The sequence below is a fragment of the Protobothrops mucrosquamatus genome, unplaced genomic scaffold, assembly GCF_001527695.2.
Source record: "Protobothrops mucrosquamatus isolate PMUCROS unplaced genomic scaffold, P.Mucros_1.0 scaffold1754, whole genome shotgun sequence".
Lineage (NCBI taxonomy): Eukaryota > Metazoa > Chordata > Lepidosauria > Squamata > Viperidae > Protobothrops > Protobothrops mucrosquamatus.
In genome coordinates, this window is record NW_015387894.1 from 159,048 (window position 1) to 182,959 (window position 23,912).

A 23,912-nucleotide genomic window follows, 5' to 3' on the forward strand; every position below is an offset into this window, starting at 1 on the left:
TTTTGGCATATTTAAAGTGCTATTTTTTTTTAAAAAAAATCTGATTTTCATACATTCCACAATTTAGCTAGTTTATACACTGTTCCAAATTTCCGGATACCTTTGGACTACATTTCCCAGCATTACTGATGAACCTGGGAAGTGGCTCCCATGTGATTTTTCATTCGGAAGAAGTTTTATTGGACCAATGATCCTATTCCTTTCCCTTCTCCACCCCTTTGGGCTTGGCAGTAATTGTAAGATGTTACTGAAGAAAAAAGAGTAAAGGCGGCACAGGCAAAACAAAGGAAATAGGATACGGGTTTTTGTTCATTTCCATCTCTTTCTCCAAAGTTATCCAGAGCAAAACCAGACATTCACTTCTAGATTTTTAAAGAAGTTGAAATGATTGGAGAGAGATTTTTAAAAGAACGCTTGGGAGTATTGGAGCGTGCATTGTAAGAAAGCATCAGAAAATGATGTGTGACTGAGGAAATACTTCGAAAGAATCACAGTGTGCGTACTTCTGCTCATTTTTACCTAACAGAGCAATACGTCTGGCTCCTCTGCCTCTGCATTTGATTTGCTTTGTTTCTTAAAAGGAAATCCTGTAAATGTTTAGCATTTGGTTGACTTGCTTTTTACCTCTGGGGACAATCCCTGTAGTATGTGAATCACTTTATGGAACCCAGTTAAGTCCAGAAAGAAGTTTACTATGGGGACCTGGACTAAGAGCAGGAATTGTTCTTCCTGCTCGGTATTTTTATATCCAGGCGGTGGACACTGAAGGGAAGAGGTAAGCACAGTTTCTCTCTAGATAACAGCTTTTTAAATTATGGAGAGATATAGGAAAGAGTCTGTAAAATAATTTAGGGTTAATATGATTTCATAGAGACCTGCGAGTGACAATGTGGTAGGGCTTTTTTTGTAGCTTAACAGTCGTACATCTCTTTACTTCACTCCAGCTTTTGTGTTCGTATAGTTACCTAAATGCATGTACAGCTAGCGCTCGACTTAACGACTACAATGGAGCCCAAATGTTCTGTTGTTAAATGGGACATTTTTAAAGTGAATTTTGCTCCCTTTTACCACCTTTCTTGCCACAGTTATTAAATGAGTCGCTGCAGTTGATAAGTTAGTAACCTGGTTGTTAAGTGAACCTGGATTCCCCATTGACTTTGCTTGTCAGAAGGTCACAAAAGGGGATTACATGGCCCTGGTATGCTGCAATGGTCAGAAATATGGACCAGTTGCCTAGCAACTGAATTTTGATCACATGATCATGTGGATGCTGCAAAGTGTCAAAGCAAGAATATACAGTAACCTTAATAAGTAACCTTATTAAGTAACCTTAATAAATGCTTTTAGGAAAAATATGCCTGAAAGTCCTTTTAAGCGTTTCGTTAATCAGACACATGACACAAAGATTGTAACTGTAAAAAATGGTCATAATTCACTTTTTTCAGTGCCGTTGTAACTTTTGAATGGTCACTAAATGAACTGTTGTATGTCGAGGACTACCTGTAGTACCTAAGATGCAAGGAATGAGATGATCCTGATATGTGTCCTAATTTAGGATTAGGAAATTATGGAAACAAGAGTAAAGTTGCTTTTCTATTACAGATATTCCTCAATTTATAACCACAACATTTCTGTTAAGTAAGACATTTGCCAAGTGAGTTTCCCCCCCATTTTAGGATCTTTCCTGGCACAGTTGTTAAGAGAATCACTGCATTGTTAAATTAGTAACACAGTTGTTAAGTGAATCTGGATTCCCCATTGACTTTGCTTGCCAGAAGGTCGCAAAAGGTGATCACATAAGCCCAGGACACTGCGACCATCATAAATGTGAGTCACTTGTCAAGCATTTGAATTTTGATCACGTGACCATGGGGCTGCTCTAATGGTTGTATTTGTGAAAAACAATCACAAGTCACTTTTTCAATGATGTAACTTCAAACGGTCACCTTCAACAGCCTCAAAACTTTGAGAAAATATTTGGAATTCTTATTATTTCTGGTCTCAGTCCTAAGTGTAGATGATTTAAGTAGATGTTAGTTACTTATTGTTGGAAACTTTGCTGTTTTTAATCATTTAACAGTTGTAAATGATGGGACTATAATCTTATACAATCTACTGTTTCCAGAGCATCCCACCTTCATATATGGTTTGAATACTAGTGCTTTTTTTAATCAGATACAGAAGGAGATTCTTTTTGTATGAAATTATGGTTGAGAAAACCTTTTCAGGAAAAAAAAACAATAATGCATTATTGAAATAATATAGTTTAGCATTGTAATTGATAGTGCAACTCTTCTACATTGTCCTGGATCTTTAAAGGTAGATGCAGCTTCTGAAATATGCTTCCTGAAGTTATGAATTTCTTGGTTCTGGGGGTTTAAAGGGGGATTAGATAAATTGATGAAAGAAAAGGCCTACACATGATCATGATGGTAGTATGCATTCATTTAGTTTCATAGACAGTCTGTTTCTGAATAGTAGACCTTGGAGACAACTGACAGCTTTTGAGATATCAAAAAAGACAGGATTCTGAGTTTTTCCTTGACACAACAAAACGTTCAACTGATTAAACCAGGCACATTCCCAAAGTTTAATATGAAACCATGCAATTGTACACCACCTTTAGGAATCCACATATGACTTATATAGCTGGATTTATGTGTAACATTTTGTGTCATATCATCATCATCATGTGATGGTGCACTGGTTAGAATGCAGTACTGCAGGCTAATTCTGCTGACTGCCGACTGCTAGCAGTTCGAGTCCCACCGGTTCAAGGTTGACTCAGCTTTCCATCCTTCCGAGGTCGGTAAAATGAGGACCCAGATTGTTGGGGGCAATATGCTGACTTTGTAAACCACTTAGAGAGAGCTGTAAAGCACTGTGAAGCGGTCTATAAGTCTAAGTGCTATTATTCACTAGGCCAATGAGCTGTATGAAATGAATATCCATTTTTAATAGGAAGGAAAGCATTTTAGGTTATCCTCAAAAAGTTATTTGATGTGATCTATTTTCAGTTGTATTATTCAGGCCTGGATCCAACAGTGAAAATAATTTTAGAATATGGATTTAATCTCTTTATAGAGGCTTTAGCCTTACAGAAGCTTTAGAGCTGTGTGTCTCCACTTGGGTGTCTACCAAAATGTGAATTTCAAAACTTACAATTGCTCAGGTGACATGGTCCTTGCTAAACATTTTAGTAGTTGAGGTCCGTATATCTGGATTTTGCTATGTTTTTGAAACAATGGTATCTGCTTATTCTGAAGTTTTAAGATATTTGATTTCTATGTCAGAAATGTAGCCCCAGGATATCACTTCCTGAATTGGGCTCTGAGGAAATGAAATTTCTAAGAAATAATTTTAAAAGATCATGAGGAAGTTCAACAATAAAGTCAGATTGCTAATTTACTAGTCTTTTCTTGCAATGTGTAACTTAAGTGGCTTCAGGTTGCCTGAAGTCTCCATTAATGTGAGTTATCAGTGACTTTCTGGTGGTCTTGGTATGCAGGAATGGTATGCTTGATAAGAAGTTAATACAGAAGAGAATTCCTTGAAGTTTTTTTAAAAAAAAGTTTTATAGATAGGATGATGCATTTTAATATGGTAGATTAGCCTTCTCTTGCCTGGCATCTTCTGGATTGTGAAGGCTAGATCTCCCACCATTTCTAGCTACCATGGAAACTACATCAAAAAATTGCCTGAATGGAAAAAGGTTATATCAGGCTCATTCTTTTGGTAAGAATTCTGAAATCTTTCCATATGTGGAATTGAACCTACAAAAAACTATGGGTTTTTTTAAAACAATTGTCTTGTTTTTATGTCTTGGATAGATTTACCACCTCCCCTGGAGATAAAGCATTTCAGGTGAAGATCACAGCACCTGAGGAGCAATTTACACGAGTGGGAGTGCAAATATTGGACAGGAAAGATGGTTCCTTCATCGTGCGATACAGAATGTATGCAAGCTACAAAAGCTTGAGAATTGAGGTTTGGGCAAAAAGCAAACATGTTGCTGAATCTCCATATATTTTAAAAGGTACAGAAATGGTGTTATGCTAGCTTGAAACCAAATTATTTTTAAAAATGTAACCTTCGGTCCAAAGATATACAAATGTCCTGCAGTTTAGTTAGTCTTGTTTAGAATCACTATTTTCTTTTAATCTTCCTTTTCCCTACCAATTTCTATTCCAAGAGAGGATGAGAGTGAATTTACATCTTGAGAGGTACTGAAAATGCAGAAGTATTAATTGTTATGAATGAACAAAGGAAAGAACAGAAAGGAATACAGGTAGTCCTCAACTTATGATTCTATTCCACTATTTCTTCGATATTACTATAACTCTTATCCCATGGCGAGTTGGCCGCGGCGAGTTGGCTGTGGTTAATTAGCCATGCCGAGTTGTCCCACGGTGAATTGGCGGCAGTGAGTTGGCTATGGCGAGTCATCGTAGACCCCATTTACTATCAGTTTTCACCAAAAACACCCCATAGTAAACAATGGGTTTGTTTAACAACTGTGGGTTCATTTAATAATCATGGTGACTTGCTTAATAACTGCTGCAAAAAAAGGTGGTAAAATTGGGTTGATCATGTAATGACTCATTTTACCACCATCATGACTTAACGACTGTAATGGGCGGGCTCCATTAGGTCGTAAATTTAAGACTGTCTGTATTGCGCCATATTTGTAGGAATATGTTCCCTTGACCTAGTGCAGGGGTAGGCAACCTTGGCTCTTTTATGACTCGTGGGCTGGCTCAGGAATTCTGGGAGTTGAAGTCCACAAGTCATAAAAGAACCAAGGTTGCCTACCCCTGATTCCTAGTGATTGGACAAAGAAAGGAGCAAAGTAGCTCCTCTGATCACATTTGAAGAATAGGAATGGGGAGGAAGCCAAGCTGTCACAGTGCCTTGATTTAAGATGGGAGGGGAAAATCCAAGAATCAGGGATGTGGGAAAATAGGTAGGAAGACACTTTGTAGGCACATGGGGGGGGTGGTAACACTATAAAATTGCTTGAGCAGCATTTCCTGAAAGATAAGAGATATTTAGCTGTTTTATTTTTCCAGGTTGCTCAAAAACCCTGAGTGGGAATCCAGGAGGGTGACACTGATCTTACATGGGGGGGGGGGGGGGGGGGGGGGAAACTGTTAGTATCTATGCTGTCAGAATTTAGAAGCAGAATGTTCAATTGGCTCTTGTGGATAATACTGGGAATTGTGGCTGCTTGCTTAAAGTAAAGCCAAAGGAAGCTCAAAAGAGCATCCTTAAATAATAAATACAGGTAGTCCTTGACTTACAAACTGTTCATTTAGTGACCGTTCAAAGTGAAAACGGCACTGAAGAAAGTTGACATGACCATTTTTCACACTTAGGATCATTGCAGCATCCCCATGGTCATATGATCAAAATTCAGATGTTTGGCAAGTGTTTCATATTTATGACCGTTGCAGTGTCACATGATCACCTTTTGCGACCTTCTGACAAGCAAAGTCAGTGGGGAATCCAGATTTACTTAGCAACCGTCTTCTTAACTTTTAACAAATGCAGTGATTCACTGAACAATTGTGGCAAGAGAAATTGTAAAATGGGGCAAAAGTCATTTAACAAATGTTTTCACTTAGCAACTTTTGGGCTCAATTGTGATTATAACTCAAAGACTACCTGTAAACGGTTTTCAACCTCTTCCTGTAGGCGCACCTGTTTTTATCATCAGCAATGGGGCAGTAGTCAGCAATGGGGCAACTGTGGGCATCTTACTACAATCTATTTCAATCTAGTAATAAAAAATATGGACCCAAATCTTGCAAGATAGCCAAATCTTGGAGATTTTGGAATTTCCATGTGAAATGTGCGCTTAGGGCCAGAATGCCAAAATCTTGTTAGATTTGGTGATCTGAGTTTTTGGCCACTTATTCTTTTAGTGCCTCTTCAAAGGATGACCTGCTCTGCTCCATTGGACAATACTGTTTGCAGTACAGTACAGTATGAATATAAAAAATCTAGCTACATAATTGAAGTAAAGTGAATAAAATAATGATAATATAAGATATAGTAATGCCTGAGATCATTGGCAGAAGTGTTGGCAAAATTCCTAGCTCTCTTTGTATTTTTTATATTTGTGTTTTTCATTATTTTGATGAGCTATAACAAATCATATTTTAAGGCACCTGGCAAGATGTTGAGCAATCATTGCTTGCAATGAAAGAAGAATAATTGCATAAATAAAAAGGCAGATGTGTCACTACCTAGATAGAGTTTATTTTTTAATCTCATTTCAGGACAAAAAGTATAAATTAATTTGGATGGATATTACTTTAGAACTCTTAATGTATTTCATACTAAAAGTTTCTCAGCCAAGAGAAAAATGTTGAAACTTGGACAGTGGTAATACTTAAAATGAAGTGGATTAAGCCCAGATGTGGGAGGCCAAATGAAAACACAATCTGGGTCTTTGCTTGAACAATTATGTAACATACAGTTATTTTGCTTAATCACAGAAGTCCCATATCAGTTCAGAAAGGAGAATCTGAAGTTAGCCAAGACAAAATGCATGATATAACTTTAAAGCAACTGTATTGTACACAGGACCTGTTTATCATGAAAACTGTGACTGCCCTCAGGAAGATGGAAGTGCTTGGCTGGAAGCGATGAGCTGCCCTCAAGCGATTCAGCAGATTCAGAGAGATTTGGCACATTTCCCCACTATCGATCCAGATAAAATTGCCAAAGAAATTCCTCAACGGTTTGGGCACAGGCAAAGTTTGTGCCACTACACCGTAAAAGACAACAAGGTACACTCTGTGCTATAGGACCGACAAGTGACAATGGCTATCCTACAAGTAAATGCCTTAAGAAGCCTGAAGAATGATGGGAAATAGTTTCTCTGGATTCAAGGAAGCTGGGAGATGAATAGGATGCAAAGTCAATTACCTCTGTACTTGACTTTGTACTTAAATAGTTACTCCGATACCTGTCTACCATCAGTTTCTACAATACTTAGTCATTTGATATAATGGCAGCTTGTGACAGCTACAGCTTTTGACAATAAATACTAAGCAGTAATGGAGTGCAGGGAATATATTTGTCGTGAACTGAAGAATCTTTCTAAGTTAAAGGCATTATAATAGGAACAGTAGAAGTTACTTAAACTTCTAGGGGGATATGGGACTAGTTTCATTCCTTGATGACTGGATCCTTTCTAATCCTATGGAATAGCATGATAATTTCTATCATCCAGCGTAGTCATTTTTGCTGGAGATGATAAGAATTATACTCCATGCCTATTGTAAAAAGTACCAATTTGGTAAGGATAAACAATTCTAATAAAGAGTTTCACTATCCAAAATTACGGAAAGTGAACTCTACATGTTTCTTTGTTTTGGGGGAGTAAGATAATGGAAATGAGTCTAATATTGCTTTGGAAAAGAAAAGAAAATCCCTAATTTGTGATTCTTGAATTACTTTAGATTTATATAAAGACCCATGGTGAACATGTTGGCTTCAGAATTTTCATGGATGCTATTTTACTTTCTTTGACGAGAAAAGTGAGTATATGCTTTAATTATGTTATAAATCATTTTATTTTAAGTATTCTTCAATTTATATTGAATTGATATATCCTTTGCCATGAACATAGTATCCAGAGTTCAGTAAATATATATATAAACAGTAAGGATAAAAAAACTGAACGGATGGATGGGGAAAGCTGTAATGCTTTGCATGTGAACAGAGCAGAATAGAATAACTAGAGTTAGAAAGGACCTTAAGAGATCTTCTAGTCTAACCCCCTGCTCCAGCAGGAGACTCTGTACCATTTCAGACAAATGGCTGTCCAGTCTCTTCTTACAAGCCTCCAGTGATGGAGCACCCACAACTTCTAAAGGCGAGCCATTCCATTGGTTTATTGTTCCAACTGTTAGAAAATTTCTCGTTAGTTCTAGGTTGCTTCTCTCTTTGATCAGTTTCCAACCATTGTTTCTTGTCCCTCAAATACTGACATACAGCTATCATGTCTCCCCTATTTCTTCTTTTCTTTAGACTAGCCAAACCCAAGTCCTGCAACCATTCTTCATATATTTTAGCCTCCGGTCTAAATCATCAAAGGCCTGGAGACTAAAACATATGAAGAACAGCTGCAGTACTTGGGTTTGGCTAGTCTAAAGAAAAGAAGAAATAGGGGAGACATGATAGCAGTATTCCAGTATTTGAGGGGCTGGCACAAAGAGGAGGGGGTCACGTTATTCACCAAAGCACCAGAGGGCAGGACAAGAAACAGTGGTTGGAAACTGATCAAAGACAGAAGCAACCTGTAATTAAGGAGAAACTTCCTGACAGTGAGGACAATTAACCAGTGGAATAGCTTGCCCCCGGAAATCGTGGGCACTCCATCACTGGAGATTTTTAAAAAGAGGCTAGATAGTTACTTGTCTGAGATGGTATAGGAGGTTCTCCTTCTTGAGCAGGGGACTGGACTAGAAGACCTCCAAGGTCCCTTCCAGCTTCTGTTCTATTCAATTACATCTAATCATCTTTGTTGCTCTTCTCCGCATTCTTTTCAAAGTCTCAACACCATTTTTATATTGTGACCAAATCTGGATGCAGTATTCCAAGTGTTGTCTTACTAAGCAATTGTAAAGTGGTAATAACACTTCATGTAACCTTGATTCTGTCTCTCTATTAATGCAGCCTAGGATTGCATTGCGTTTTTTGGCAGCTGCAACACATTGCTGGCTCATATTTAGGCAATTTTCCACTAGAACTTCAAGATCCTTCTCACAGTTATTATTATTGAGCTAGGTTTCATCTAATCCAGTGGTGGCGAACCTATGGCACGGGTGCCAGAGGCAGTACTCAGAGCCCTCTCTATGGGCACGCGCGCCGTCGCCCCAGTCCTAGGCCTTCAGCTGGGTTTTATAAAACCTTTTCGCTTTAGGCCTCCGCCGCCATGTACAAAAAAAAAAGTGCAATCAATCAGTCAATTTCAACTTCTCGCGGGAAAAAAAAAGATCTTGCAAAGTTGGAATTGATTGATTGAACCTTTTAGTCCCACCCAGTCTGCCGTTACCACCGTAGCCACGCCCACCCAATGAGCCACGCCCACCCAATGGGCCATGCCCACCCGGCACCCGACGATGCATAAGTGGGTTTTGGGTTGCAGTTTGGGCACTCGGTCTCTAAAAGGTTCGCCATCACTGATCTAATCTATTCCTATATATTTGGTTTTTCTTGCTTGAATTGAAAACCCTACTTTTCTCTTCATTGAATTTCGTTTTATTAGATAGGGCCCAGTGTTCAAGTCTGTTGAGATCCCTTTGGATTTTGAGCCTATCTTCCTAGAGCCTGGAATGTTGACTATTCCTACCATTTTGGTGTCATCTGCAAATTTAATGAGTTCCCCTTCTATTCCCTCATCTAAATCATTTATGAAGATATTGAAGAGCACTAGGCCTAAAACAGAATTTTGGGTACTCAACCTTGCTTACTTCCCTCCATTGTAGTTCCATTAAGGATTACATGTTGAGTGGTTTGCCAGCCAATTACAAATCTAACTGATGGTGATGCTCTCTATCCCACATTTTTCTAGCTTAGCAAGAAGTAGGTTGTGGTCTACTTTGTCAAACGCTTTACTGAAATCCAAGTATACTATGTCCAAAGCATTTCACCGTCCACTAATTTAGTCACTTTGTCAAAGAATGAAATAAGATTTGTTTGGCTTGATCTGTTTTTGACAAACCCTTGTTGGCTTCTGATTATAACTTTGCTTGCCTCTAGGTGTTTGCAGATCTGTTGCTTGATTATCTTTTCCAGGATCTTCCCAGGTATTGATGTCAGGTTGATTGGTCTGTAGTTTCCTGGGTCTGTTTTCCCTCCCCCCCCTTTTTTTTTTTAAGATGAGAGTCACATCAGCTCTTTTGCAATCCTTTGGTAATTCCCTAGTGCTCCAGGATCTTTGAAAGATACGGTTGAATGGCTCCAAGATCACGTCTACCATCTCCTTCAGAACTCTCGGATGTAATCCATCCGATCCTGGGGATTTGAACTGTCTAGAATGGACAGGTGTTCTCTTACCATTTTCTTGCCTATTTTAATTTGAATTCCTAGTCTGTCTTTTATGGCTCTGTTTTTGGTAGGCTGGCCTATTTTTTCTTTTTCTGTGAAGACAGTTGCAAAGCAGCTCTGCTTCCTTCTGCTGCATGTCACTTCCATGCCATCTTCTCCCGTCAGTTGACCGATTGTTTTCTTGATTTTCTCGTTTTTTTATATGTTGAAAGAAACTTTTTAAAAATTATTTTTGACATTTGTTGTAAGTCTTAGTTCATTCTGAGCCGTAGCTTTTCTGATTTCATCTTTTGCTGGTATTCTATATGCTGCATCCGTCTTTCCATTTTTTATACTTAACCTTTTTGTCTTTAAGTTTATCAGAGAGTTCTTTGCGCAACTTTGTGCAGCTATGCTTGGTTTCTTCTTGGATTTCTTATTTCTTTATTATTTTTCTTTTTCGGTTGTAATATGCTAGACTGAGCTTTTATAATCATATTTTTAGAGTTTCCCAAGCTTCTTGAGTTGTTTTCCCCTTTAAGATTTTCATCCAGAGAATCCTTCCCAAGCTCGCTCTAAGTTAAAATTAGTTCTTTTAAAATGTAAGACACTGGTTTGATTGTGTCCTATTGTTTGTGTCTTCATTATATTGAATTCCAATATTACTCTTGCCCAAAGTTTTAACAATTTCAACTCCCTCTGTTATTTATTCTCTATTAGTAAGAATTTGGTCCAGTATAGCTTTTTCTTTAGTTCCCTCCTCTACCTTTTCAATGACATAGTTGTCAGCTAGTTTGGTCAGGAACCTGTTCGATCTCCCAGTTGATGCAGAGTTTGTCTCCCAGTTGATATCAGGGTAGTTAAAGTTCCCCATTACTACTGTGGTATGTTTCCTATATATATCTGTTAACTGATTAGCAGAAGGTTTATATATTTCTTCTGCTTGGTTGGGTGGCGTGTAGTATACACTTACTGTATAGTAATGTCATTCTTTTTTCCTTTTATATTAACCCATATGCGTTCAAGGAGGCTTTCATCCTTGATTTTACATATCTCTGTAGAGATGTAATTATCTCTAACATGGAATGCAACTCAACCTCCTCTGTTATTATTTTTTTTTAGGTCTGTGTGTAATTGTAAGGTATTTCCCTGGAAGGAAAAGCTACTGATTTATTTTTCTAGTTAGACACATAGATGCTCTCTGGTGTATTGCCCACTTGGATGTTTTTTTCAGCATACTGGATAATGCATCAGTGGGAATGGGGCTCCTAAATCCCCATGTTGTATACAGAATATTGAATCCCACCTGTGTAAATGATCTAGCCAAGTCTGTATAAAGGGTGTGTCATACGTATTTCAGGTACAAAAATGCAGATGGCTCAGCCAAGCTAAGGTTGTCCATGCTTTTAGGTAAAACAGTAATCCCCAAAGGACACAGAATAAGTAATAGAAGTATGAGGAATCTATGGCCTCCCAGATGTTATTATATCAAAACTCCCAGCCTTCCTCTTCCTTGGCCATGTTGACTGCTGGAAGTTGTAGTTTAATCTCTTCTAAAGTGCCATGGCTCCCATCCAGGTCAAGAATGGAGTATTTTTTACTACCTGCGTTGAAATGAGAAATGCAGAGGAATGGTTATTCATGGCTTCCATCTGCAGGGATGATAGAATTTCCAATCAAGTATTTGTCATACACTTGCAGAATCATCCTTTCTATTTCCCACGTCTTCGAAGTCCACTTTAAAGTTGCCTAAAGATGCATTCCCCCCCCCCAAAGCCCAACCATATCTCCATGACTGAATGGCTGACAACGAAAGATGTATCTGGGCCGCTATGATAATCTTCAGGTGTATTGTAGCAGCGGGACATTACGAAAATGGCCATATTGAGGTGGGAGAAAATAACCATTAGCCAATTAGTTCTGCTGTCTCAGCCCACTCCTCACCTCAGTTTCGAAAAAGATATCCTTTCCCCTGTTAACAAAGGAATAATTTTGGTAGCTGTTCCTGGGCCTGCCACATTGAGATAGCCCAGTGGTGGCGAACCTATGGCACGGGTGCCAGAGACGGCACTCAGAGCCCTCTCTGTGGGCACGCATGCCGTCGCCCCAGTCCTAGGCCTTCAGCTGGGTTTTATAAAACCTTTTCGCTTTAGGACTCTGCCGCCGTGTGCAAAAAAAAAAGGTTCAATCAATCAATTTCAACTTCTCACGGGAAAAAAAAAGATCTTGCAAAGTTGGAATTGATTGATTGAACTTATTAGTCCCACCCAGTCTGCTGTTGCCACCACAGCCACGCCCACCCAATGGGCCACACCCACCCGGCACCTGACGATACATAAGTGGGTTTTGGGTTGCAGTTTGGGCACTCGGTCTCTAAAAGGTTCGCCATCACTGAGATAGCCGTTGCTATCCAAATGATCAACGTTGACTTGATGGCAATAGGTTCTGTCTTTCTTTATCTAATTAAGGCAGCACGCTGAGAATACAACACCTGGAGGGGAGATGAACTTTTATTCCTTTTCGGTGGACACCTATTGAAGTAAAGTATGACATTATTTCGGTAGTTTGGAGGTTTTCCTTTGTTCCTCGGGAAGGAAGTAGGAATTTTTGAAAGTTTGCACAATGGCAATTTGCATAATGATCTGAAAATTGAAGCTACGTGTAGTATAACTGTTAATAATTGTCAGACTGCCAACAAGGACACCCGGGTTCGAATCTCACTTGGGCAGAAAGCTCGCTAGTTAATTTTGGGGTTGCTATGTACTAAAACTATTCTCATTATTATTAAAAAAAAGATAATCCTTGGGTCTGGATTGGAGCTCTGGCTGCTAAGCCTGATAAAAAAGGTGGGAGGCAGTTTTAATTATTAAGTAAATCCTTTGGATTTTATAAAAGTAATGATATTTCAGATTAACTCCTCCCCCTCCCTTTTTTTTTGTCTGCTACAAAGGTCCTCTGTAATAAACTAGACCAAGATTGAACAACAAAATAAACATTTTTTTCTTTCCTCCCAAATTTTTCCCATAAATGAGTATTTGACCCTCTTCATAACACTTAGACATGGATTAGGACACGTGGATGTGTCTCTTGAGTTTCTTCACAGAGGTTGAATAGCGGTTTTGGGTCTTAAACCTCTCAGCCTCTCTCTCTTGTCCATTCCCAGTCCATTAGTTCCAGCCTGGATCAGACCTCCTTCTAAAACTACAACATACCGAGAGATTGTAACAGATTGGATTTCTGTGTTTGAATCTTTTGATACTCAGATTTTCATATGAGTTGCCTGTTTAGCTATTCCTTCAGGGGAAAAAAAATCAGTTGTCTTTTATGGCCCGTATCTTAGAGATAGTCTACCTGAGTGTTCCTCATCACATATATGATTTTTTTAAGCTGTTACCTAACAGCTTAAATTACTATTAAGCCAATGATAGGCTTAATGGACTTCTGTTAATTTTTTAAAAACAAATCTAAACTCCAAAAGATGAAAAAAGGACCGAAAATTCTATCACTATCTCTCACTTCATAAACATATATGTATATTCTGGCAATGCTAGACTGTGTAAACCAGGAGTGGCATGCCAGCAACCAGGCTGCACAAATAAGCAAAGCCCCATCTGTGAGATGCAGTCAGCACACAAAACCACACACCCTCCGGTCTGCGGAAAAACCTCTCTCCACGTAACCAGTCCCTGGTGCCCAAAAGGTTGGGGACCTCTAGAGTACACAGTTTATGCTGGGCTATGACCAGAGGTTTTGGATCTCACCATTGAAAGAATGATATAGGACTGTAGAAACTCTCAAGATACCACTCTGAATATTGGCAGGTAACGGATTAGTAATAGAGTCAAGCTACTACTACACATAGAGAGAGAGAGATTCCCTTACAATAGGCTCCAGCTCCCCGTTTGAACTGCCGGCAACTTTGAAGGACTGTACAAATTTGAAGTGAAGCATTCCACTTGACTTTAAGAAACCTATTTAAAAACTTTTGAAATGTTGATGAAAACTATAGACTGGAACTATAGACCACTAGATGGTGTTGTACTCATAAATTGTTTGGCTTTGAATTAAATATTCTCTTGTTTGTTATAGTAAATAATGCCTTAATATTTTACATTTTTTTGACAAAAACAGTTGAGGAACAGCAGATTTGGCAAATGCATTGATTTAAGAAAAATCACCATTTTAATTCAGCTATAAAATTGAGAATAATAATAGTGGCCTACATTGCAGTATTATTCTAAGAGTTCCAATTGAAGAGAAATATGTAACTCAAAGTGGAACATGAGGTTGGTTCTTGGTGGTCTCTGAACACATACTTGCACAAATGATGTTGTGTAATGAAATGTCTGCAAGCAAAGAACCAAATTCAGGGCGCACCAACGATTCTACTATTCTAAGTGTAATTTACATACAGCATTTAAATACCGTAAATACTGTATACCAATTACTGATGTATAAATGCAAAATTTTGATACTATTTTTTCCAAAACTGAATAAAAGTGTATGCCAGAAAATTATAGAAGGTCAGTGAAGCTCAAGAATTCCAACACCATATAATATATATTTGTTAATCATCTTCCACAAGAAACATATCTGCCAATTAATGTTCCAGTTATGGTCTCTAAAACATTATTCAATGGCTAGAATCCACTTCAGAAATCAAGGATATAGGAAAAGTCTGCTGCTCAGAGTCACCTTATAAGGGAGATGGGTGGTATAAAAATTTAATAAATAAATAAAATTAAAAGGTCATGTTAATCTTATTTAAGGAGGTGGTAACCTTCCAAGAATCTTTTGATTGCCATTGGGAGACACTGAATAAACAATAAGTACATAATAAAAATACTAATATACAAATAAAGTCTTTTTTTTTTTATTGTGTCTTAGGTGAAAATGCCAGATGTAGAGTTTTTTGTGAATTTGGGAGATTGGCCACTGGAAAAAAGAAAATCTTCTCAGGATGTCCACCCCATATTCTCCTGGTGTGGATCCAATGAGTCCAAAGATATTGTAATGCCAACTTATGACCTGACAGATTCTGTGTTAGAAACAATGGGGCGGTAAGTCTCTATTGTTTATAGGAAGTTATTAAAATGTTAGCTAAGCATGGTTGGTTTCCGTTGTGATCTGTGTCTTCAGAGTTTATTTTACGCATTTAAATTGTTCTACCATTAAGTCTCCCATTGAGGTGTCATCTAGTCCAGGGCTTTTCAACCAGTGGTACGGGTACCACCTGTGGTACATTGGCACCTGGCAGGTGGTACGGGACCATCCTAGAAAAGTGGTAGTGGGGGAGGGGAGTCCTATTGGTAAGAAGCATCCAAGTATGGAAAAGAGAAAAGCTGTTAATCGGAAAAACCTTCTTCCTGGGTCTTACACCCCTTCCTGAAACTTGTGCACAGAATTCCCTTCCTTATGAATGTTTTTCCATTTTTCTCCCTAAGAGTCAGCTTGGATATGATGTCTGTTCAAGCAAATACTGGGCCGCCATGGGAAGAGAAAAACACTACAGCAATCTGGAGGGGCCGTGACAGTCGAAAAGAGAGGCTTGAACTTGTGAAAATGAGCCGAAAGTTCCCAGAAATCATTGATGCAGCCTTTACAAACTTCTTCTTTTTCAAGCATGACGAAAGCCTCTATGGTCCAATTGTGAAACATATTTCCTTTTTTGATTTCTTCAAGGTGCATTTATCAATATATATATATATTTTTTATTTTGGCAGAATGCATTGCAAAAATATATTGAAATAAAATAAAATACGGCAAGCTTCCTAGTTCTAGTATTTTCAGGACTGAGAGGGCTTCTGGAGTGGGTAGAAGGATATTTTTTTTTAATCCCCTTTTTCTTTTTTCCCCAATCCCATCTTGTCAAATAAGTGGAATCAGCAGTATCTGTGATTGCTGAAATACCTTTTAGCAATTTATTTAGGCTGTGACTGGAGTTTTATTCCTGTATAATCCATCTATTCTGCAAGGTGATTAAAAAAGAAAAAATAACAATATTTCAGCAACACCCATAGTCTTTTGGTTGTCCTGTTTGGGGACCTCTGCTGTTGTATCTTTAGGAGCACCATTCTCTTAATGAAGATAACAATCAAAGTTATTATCTTATGTTTGCAACTTGTTTAGACTGCATCTAAACAAACAGCGCTGTTTAATAGCTAATTTAAATCAATAAATGCCACGTGGGTAATAACAACTGAGGTATCATGCCCACATCAGAGAAATAGTGTTATAACCAGCTCAGAATCTATGACAGTTGAACCTCTAAATGTTTGGGGGTTTGATTACTTCAAAGTAATATCCTGCAGAAATTTCTGGCAGACGTTGGTATTTAGGAGGTAATACTTAAGATTGGGATTACAATTCACCTGGGTCCAGTCACTCTCTGAGCCCAACATACCTCAAGGTGGTTGTGAGAAAAATAAGAGGAGCAAGGAATTTTGGATGTGTTGCTCATTTATAAAAATAAACATAATTCCACTTGAGGTGAGACCCACCCCATCTTTTGGCTTTCTGAAAAGGGCCTGAAAACTTGGCTCTGCCGAGTAGCTTGGGGTCCCAGTGAGGGCATCCCACTCTGGAGGTCAGTAAATTAAGAAGGTCCCAAGTCCACCCTGTTAGTGTACAGGTGGTCCTCGCCTTACAACAGTTTGTTTAGTGACCATACAAAGTTAAAAGTGCACTGCAAAAGTTACATGTGACTGTTTTTTCACACTTAACGACCATTGCAGTGTCTCCGTGGTCACGTGATCAAAATTCAGACGCTTGGCAACTGACTCATATTTATGACAGTTGCAGTGTCACGTGATCCCCTTTTGCGACCTGACAAGTGAAGTCAATGGGGACTCCAGATTCACTTAACAACCAGGTTACTAACTTAACAACTGCAGTGATTCACTTAACAACTATGACAAGAAAGGTAAAATGGGGCAAAATTCACTTAACAATGGTCTCAGCAACAGAAATTTTGGGCTCAATTGTGGTCGTAAGCCGAGGACTACCTTGGTATCCTTTCTTTTCTAGCTTTTGCTAACTTTTAATACTCAATGTTTTAAATGTTTTAACATTCTAATGGTTTTATACTCCTATTTTATGATGATGTAAGCTGCCCAGTTTCTCACAAGTGAGATCGGTGGCATAGAAATTAGATGGATGGATGGATGGATGGATGGATAGATAGATAGATAGATAGATAGATAGATAGATAGATAGATAGATAGATAGATAGATAGATAGATAGATAGATAGATAGATAGATAGATAGATAGATAGATATCAGGCATCCCACTTACATGAAACGTTTTGGAAGGTCTGTGAAAGGGAGACATAGCTATAGTATATTACTGATGCTTTAGATACAGATTTCTTTGGTTTTGTAGTTGATTGCTATTAATAAAGGTAAGGATTTTTAAAATGAAGAGCTACACTGTCTATGCTCAATAACTTAGCCCTTTCAGATGTCATGTCAGTTCCCGTCAGCCCTACATATTACCTTGCTGGCAAGAGCTGATACATTTAGAGGTCTACATGTTCTAACTATTGTGAAACTTAGACCTTATGTTGTGTTCCTTGTCCCTGTGCCAAAGACAACTATAATTGGCTAAAATTCCTTATTTACCACACATCCAGTAGGAATTTAAAGTTTGATACCAAACAATGGGTGGAGTGATTCTATCTGTGGAATATCTTCCATCTAGATATTCCACATACATTTGTCAAGAGTTCAATTCTTGGGTGGTCATGGGGGAGGACCTCCAGTAAAATTGCATGTTTATTAATGGTATGGTTTGTATTTTGCAGTCTAAATACCAAATTAATATTGATGGCACAGTGGCTGCATATCGGCTGCCATACTTGCTGGCAGGAAACAGCTTAGTACTGAAGCAGGACTCCATCTACTATGAACATTTTTATAATGAGTTACAACCTTGGAAGCACTTTGTTCCATTTAAGAATGACCTGAGTGATCTCATGGAAAAACTCCAGTGGGCGAAAGATCATGATGAAGAGGTAAAGATGCATTCAATTAATAACATTCTGTTGATTGCCATGATACAAACCTATTTAGTCTGGTATTATGAAAGATGATTAATTGTGAAACTCGCACAGAGGGAAGTTGGTTATATTTAATTTATCCTGTAGCAGTTGCCAGTAATAGCTGTCATGAGTGCATTTCAGAAACTTGTTGATCTTGACTGGCAGTGGCTTTTCCAAGGTTTGAGGCAGAAATTGTTCCCTCCTCAGTTTAGGTGCAAAGAACTGGCCCTGGGGTCTTTTCTGAATGTGAAGCACATGCTGTTATTCAGCAGAATCTGACTATTCTAAATCACTTCATCTAGACTCATTATGTTGTAATGAAGATGTCTGTTAACTGAGATTGCCCATCAAATGAAGGAAATATGATAGATCAGGGGAAGGCAACCTTGGCTCTTTTATGACTCGCGGACTTCAACTCCCAGAATTCCTGAACCAGCATGGCTGGCTCAGAAATTCTGGGAGTTGAAGTTCACGAGTCATAAAAGAGCCAAGGTTGCCTACCCCGTCATAGATATTTTGATTTTCTATAGTAGTTGTAATATCCTATATTCTTGGAAACTAACCTAAGCAAAGATGTTCTTAAAAGTATTTCCACTGCCTATATTTTCTACAATGAAATGAGTAAATCTGTCTTTGCAAATAATAATTTCATGTATTGATTAGGGTAGCATAGCAACTTATTTTAGGAATAGCGACAGGCCTCTTTGAAAAGCTGCCCACAATTCTAGCAACAGAATTATAAGAACTGCAGAATTTAATGGAATGACATCTACAGGAAGGTGGAAACATTTAAAAACGTGAAAAATATTAGTAATCCGGTTGTTAAGTGAATCTTGTTTCCCACATTGACTTTGCTTGTCAGAAGGTGGCAAAAGGGGATCATGTGATCCCAGGACACAGCAACCGTCATAAATATGAGCTAGTTGCCAAGCATCTGGATTTTGATCACATGACCAAGGGGATGCTGCAAAGGTTGTAACTCTGAAAAACGCTCATAAGTTACATATTTCATTGCCGTTGTAACTTTGAATGGTCACTAAATGAACTGTTGTAAGTCAAGGACTACCTGTAAGCGTATTCGTGAACCACCTGCAATAAAAAAAAGCAAACTCGGAGCACATCAAGAGCTCAAGAGGTCAACTCTGAGTTATATGTATTTTCCACTATTGCTAGCTAAGGAGTGCTAGTAATTTTATATTTCTTTTTAATTAACTCTTCCAGTTTGATTTATTTTGAGCTGTGATCATTGGAAACTAATTAATATGTAGATAGGAATGGGTGGAAAAGGAAATGTAGGAAAACTAAAGTTTAAATATGAAAATGCATTAATTCGGTATTTATTCCTTCTGTCTTCCCCGCCCCATTTTCCCCTTGGTAGGCAAACAACATTGCAAAAGCAGGACAAGAATTTGCAAGGAACTCTCTTATGGGCGATCATATATTCTGTTATTATTTCAAACTATTTCAGGTCAGTTTCATCTTGCTTTGTTGAACTTACATTGAAATCTGCTGAGATAGGGGATTAACAATGGGCCCCAGCTTTACTTAATTTTAAAAATTAGTAGTTCATTTTGCTAATCATTATGGGACCACTTGTCTTGAGTTGTTCCATTTTTCTATGAGAAAGTGAAATGCATAAGCTAACTGAAGCCTCTTCTATCCCCAGTAGTTTCTGAAAACAGGGAATGAAAAAAAATATGAAAATCCATGTGTGTAAAAACGGATGGAAAAGAATTAACATTACAGCTTTAATGTTAATTTTGGTAACTCTTACTATCATTTGAGGGGAAGAACCTTTGCTGAAATATATTGGACCCCTTCCATTATTTACTATTTCAAGTAAGCATATTAGGCTTCTGTTTTGCTTTCCTCCAGGATTTCCTAATAATGTGATCAGCACTCCCAGCTTGCAAACAAATGGATTCTTGGCTCTGTAACATTTGAAAGAGCAACCATTGCTCAGTGGAAGATGTTTATTTGAGCATTTTGGAGCTGCTTCTTTTTTTAAGAAAGCATCTTAAGATGAACAGTTTTATTTAGTACATCTTTTTTTTAATTTGACCCCACTAATTAATTAGGTGTATCTCAATAGTTAAATAGAACTCCAGAAAGAGTTATTGGACCTCAATAGCAAATAGATACTTTTAAGAAATGTGATTAGAGTGTTGAGTTCTTTTATCTGTAAATGATAGATTATCAGCCTGTGCTAGAAATATTATCATTAGATGTAGAGTCACCTGAGGGTGAAAAATGTTCTCCCTCCTTGACTTTAGTTGGCATAGCTTTCACTGAGAGGCCTTGCATGAAGGCAACATGTCTTTGTGAGTGGAGCACTCCAAGAGGTCTCCATTTCTTTGATGACCTTCATTTATTTAATTACATCAGTCCCCACAATTCTGTCCAAAGAGCAAAGTCAATATATCTACTTTTCTCCTTCCTCATTTTTATCCTTACGACAAAACCTGATCTATGTAATAGATCAGGTTTACCTCTCTGTACGTTACATTAATGGTTACTTTACAACTCTAAAGAGCAAGACAGCACCTGAACTAGATAACTGAATTCATGTATGCATTCCCATAACATATAGGTCAGTGACGGTGAACCTTTTAGAGACTGAGTGCCCAAAAATTGCCCCTCCGCCCACCTGCGGGGCCACCCACTGCCTCCACAGCCCGCCGCAGATCACCCAGGCGTCCCAGCAGTGCCATGGCAGCCATGCCCTCCGCCCGCGCCCCACAGCATCAACTGCGCACAACGGGTGCGAGGGTGAAGCCTTGTCCCCGCTGCTCGGCTGCCATGTCCTTGGCTGCGCTGCTCCACGCGGGCTGTGCTCGGGGGCGACTCTCCGGGTGGGCTGCTGCTGGTGAGGGGGCTGCGGGGGAGGCGGGTCTGGGGCGATGGCACGCGTGCCCACAGAGAGGGCTCTGAGTGCCGCCTCTGGCACCCGTGCCATAGGTTCGCCACCACTGATATAGGTACTTTCACATTTTCTAAGCCCATGTTTATTATCTCTAACATGGTTTATTTTATGGATTCAAAATGTTATGCATTCAGCTACATTAGAATTGAACACAGACTGCCTAGATCAGAGGTGTCAAACTGGCGGCCGCGAGTCGGATGCGTCACATGCAGGCCACGCTCACCCCGGCTCCACAAAGGCAAAAAAGTCACGATATGTCACGGGATGCGATTGAGTTTGACACCCATGGCCTAGATTATCGGGAAACTTTTAAAAATGCATCGCTAACAGAGTTTAATTGGTAGAATCTGCAAGTGATTAGGTTATGTCCTAAATTCACTTGCTAAGGATGCATTTGTGCTTCTACAGATGCCTTTCTTAAAGAGAAGATGGGCTCCTCCAAACAGCCATCAGCAAAGACTGAAGAGCTGAACTTTAGAAAGCCTCTTCTAAAACACAGACCGTGCACTAACAGAGATGACAATATTTTAGCAAGCCACCTAACAGTGTTATATGATATTGAATATTACAGAATCCAAATTTCCTAAAGCAGTGTGGGCCATTTGTTGCACTAAAACAGCAGTACACAATGTTCGTCAGCTGAAGGACCATCCCAGGTTTTATGTGGTATGTTCAGTAGGTCCGTACCGAGAGAGATTTTTCTGGAATTCCGATGAGTGAAACAGATGCTGGAAGCATCTGGAAGGCTTTTAAGACCCTCGTAAAGCTCCTTAAGCCTTTTCAAGTGCATGGAAATATTCCAATGTAGAACTGAAGGTTTTTTTATTGCCCCCTTAACATCGCATGGTTATTGTTTGAAGGAGCAAGGCAAAAAATATTCTTCTCTAATTTTTTTATCGTTAGGAATATGCCAAGCTACAAGTGAGTGATCCCAAAGTTAGGGATGGCATGGAGGCAGTGGGACAGCCTGAGGAAGACCTTTTCCCCTGTAATTGCCACCGAACAAAGGTACAGCATGTACAAGTTAGTATTTTAGGAGTTGGTTTTTTGAGCATCCTGACCTGATGTTAATGAGAACACTGTTATGCCACTCAGGCTCTTAGCTTCGCAACACAAATATTACAGTGCCAGAATGGAACTTTTCATTGCTTTTCATGTACAAGGAGGGAAGGAAAGAAAGGTTCCAATACATGTAAACTAAATCTTAAGATACAAGCTAAAACCTGCCAGGTCAATGAGAGGAATGCTTTGTATATTCAGAATTAAAGGTATTCTACATGAAGAAACTATATTGTCTCATTCTTTACTTATTCAAAACTTGTTTTCCAAGTGCAAGGCTGCAACTAGAGTCAAAATGCATCCCTTTAAATATCTATTATTCCCCTAGTTAAATAGTATTTCCAAGATGATGTGGAAGGCATTGCAAATTAAGAAAGAGAGACAAAAGCAATTTAAATCAGGAACTGCAGTATTTTTCTCAATCATTTGCAGAAGGGAGATTTATGAGACCTATGTGGCTTTTTAAAAAAAATATTTTCCTAATGTTCTAAGGTAGTGATGGCGAACCTTTTAGAGACCGAGTGCCCAAACTGCAACCCAAAACCCACTTATGTATTGTCGGGTGCCAGGTGGGCTTGGCCCATTGGGTGGGCGTGGCCCATTGGGTGGGCGTGGCCCTTTGGGTGGGTGTGGCTGTGGTGGTAATGGCAGACCGGGTGGGACTAAAAAGTTCAATCAATTCCAATTTTGCGAGATCTTTTTTTTCCTGCGAAAAGTTGAAATTGATTGAACCTTTTTTTTTTTTGCACCCGGCAGCGGAGGTCTAAAGCAAAAAGGTTTTATAAAACCCAGCTGAAGGCCTAGGACTGGGGCGATGGCGCGCATGCCCACAGAGAGGGCTCTGTGTGCCACTTGTGGCACGCGTGCCATAGGTTCGCCACCACGGTTCTAAGGATTGTTTTTACATACCACAGCACAAGACCTATACTATCTGTAGATATAGCACTTGGGGACCCATAAAGCTACTCTAATTGATATGATCAAGCGTTGCATTTTAAGTTCTTTCCTCATCTTGATATCTACATGTCCCAGACACTACAAGGAAGCCATGTCCTTCCTTTGAAGACAATTTCAGATTGAGTAAGAAGCAAATATTTCTCAATACCTCCTTGTTAGATTTAAGGGGAAGGTGAACGTGAAAGAAAGCGTATCAAAAATAAAAAAGCAGAACTGTTTTCATATAGATTCTTACCACGAAGGTGACCTGAGAGGGAGGAGAAATTGGCATCAGGAAGACTGAAGCTCAGGGCGATTCGCAAATTGTTGTTGCTACCTGTTCATATGTTCACAGCTGAATAGACAGCAGGGAAGGCCACAGAATCACAGAATGTAAGGGAGCCTAGAGATCATCCAACCTAATTCAAATATCTGCAGAAATCCCCAAAGATGTCCAACCAGACCCTCCTTAAAGACCTTCAAAGAAAGAGGGTCCACTCCTCCCCAAGAGACTGTGCCATTGATGAACAGCTCGGCTCTCACAGTCCACACACACTTTTTAGATACATTAAAATGCAATAGTGAGGATGATATATTCCAGATGCTTGGAATAACCATAGGCCATCAAAACCCATTATTGAAAAATATGCGTTAACTACAAAGGGAACCGGCATAACAGAATAAGGGATTTAGAACATATACAAAGTTAAATAATTCAATGTTATAAGGTTTGATACCCAAGTTTTTCATCTTACTTGCAGGTCAAAGAAGAACTCTGATGAGACAGAGGAAACCCCGTGGCTGGAAATATTTACCTAATCACCTTCTGAGGGTAATAAATTACTAAGAGTGAAATCATCCGGATGACCTCTTTTGTGCAGTATTAATGCAACACTGCTTTTATAAGCTCTTT

General features: G+C 38.9%; 1 protein-coding gene across 2 annotated transcripts; it reads left to right on the forward strand.

Moving 5' to 3' along the window:
- The first annotated feature begins 395 nt into the window (after positions 1 to 395).
- On the forward strand, positions 396 to 23,912 carry POGLUT2 (protein O-glucosyltransferase 2). 2 transcript variants are annotated; one of them, XM_029285478.1, is made up of 10 exons: positions 396 to 775; positions 3,831 to 4,036; positions 6,589 to 6,794; positions 7,470 to 7,547; positions 14,929 to 15,101; positions 15,486 to 15,723; positions 17,845 to 18,054; positions 19,460 to 19,549; positions 21,908 to 22,027; positions 23,761 to 23,912. In XM_029285478.1, the coding sequence occupies exons 1-10, from the start codon at positions 594 to 596 to the stop codon at positions 23,776 to 23,778; spliced, it is 1,521 nt and encodes a 506-aa protein (XP_029141311.1). In that variant the 5' UTR covers positions 396 to 593; the 3' UTR covers positions 23,779 to 23,912. The 2 variants fall into 2 exon arrangements, with proteins under 2 accessions (XP_029141311.1, XP_029141310.1); XM_029285477.1 differs by lacking the exons at positions 396 to 775; positions 3,831 to 4,036 and having other exon boundaries at positions 6,617 to 6,794; positions 21,908 to 22,012.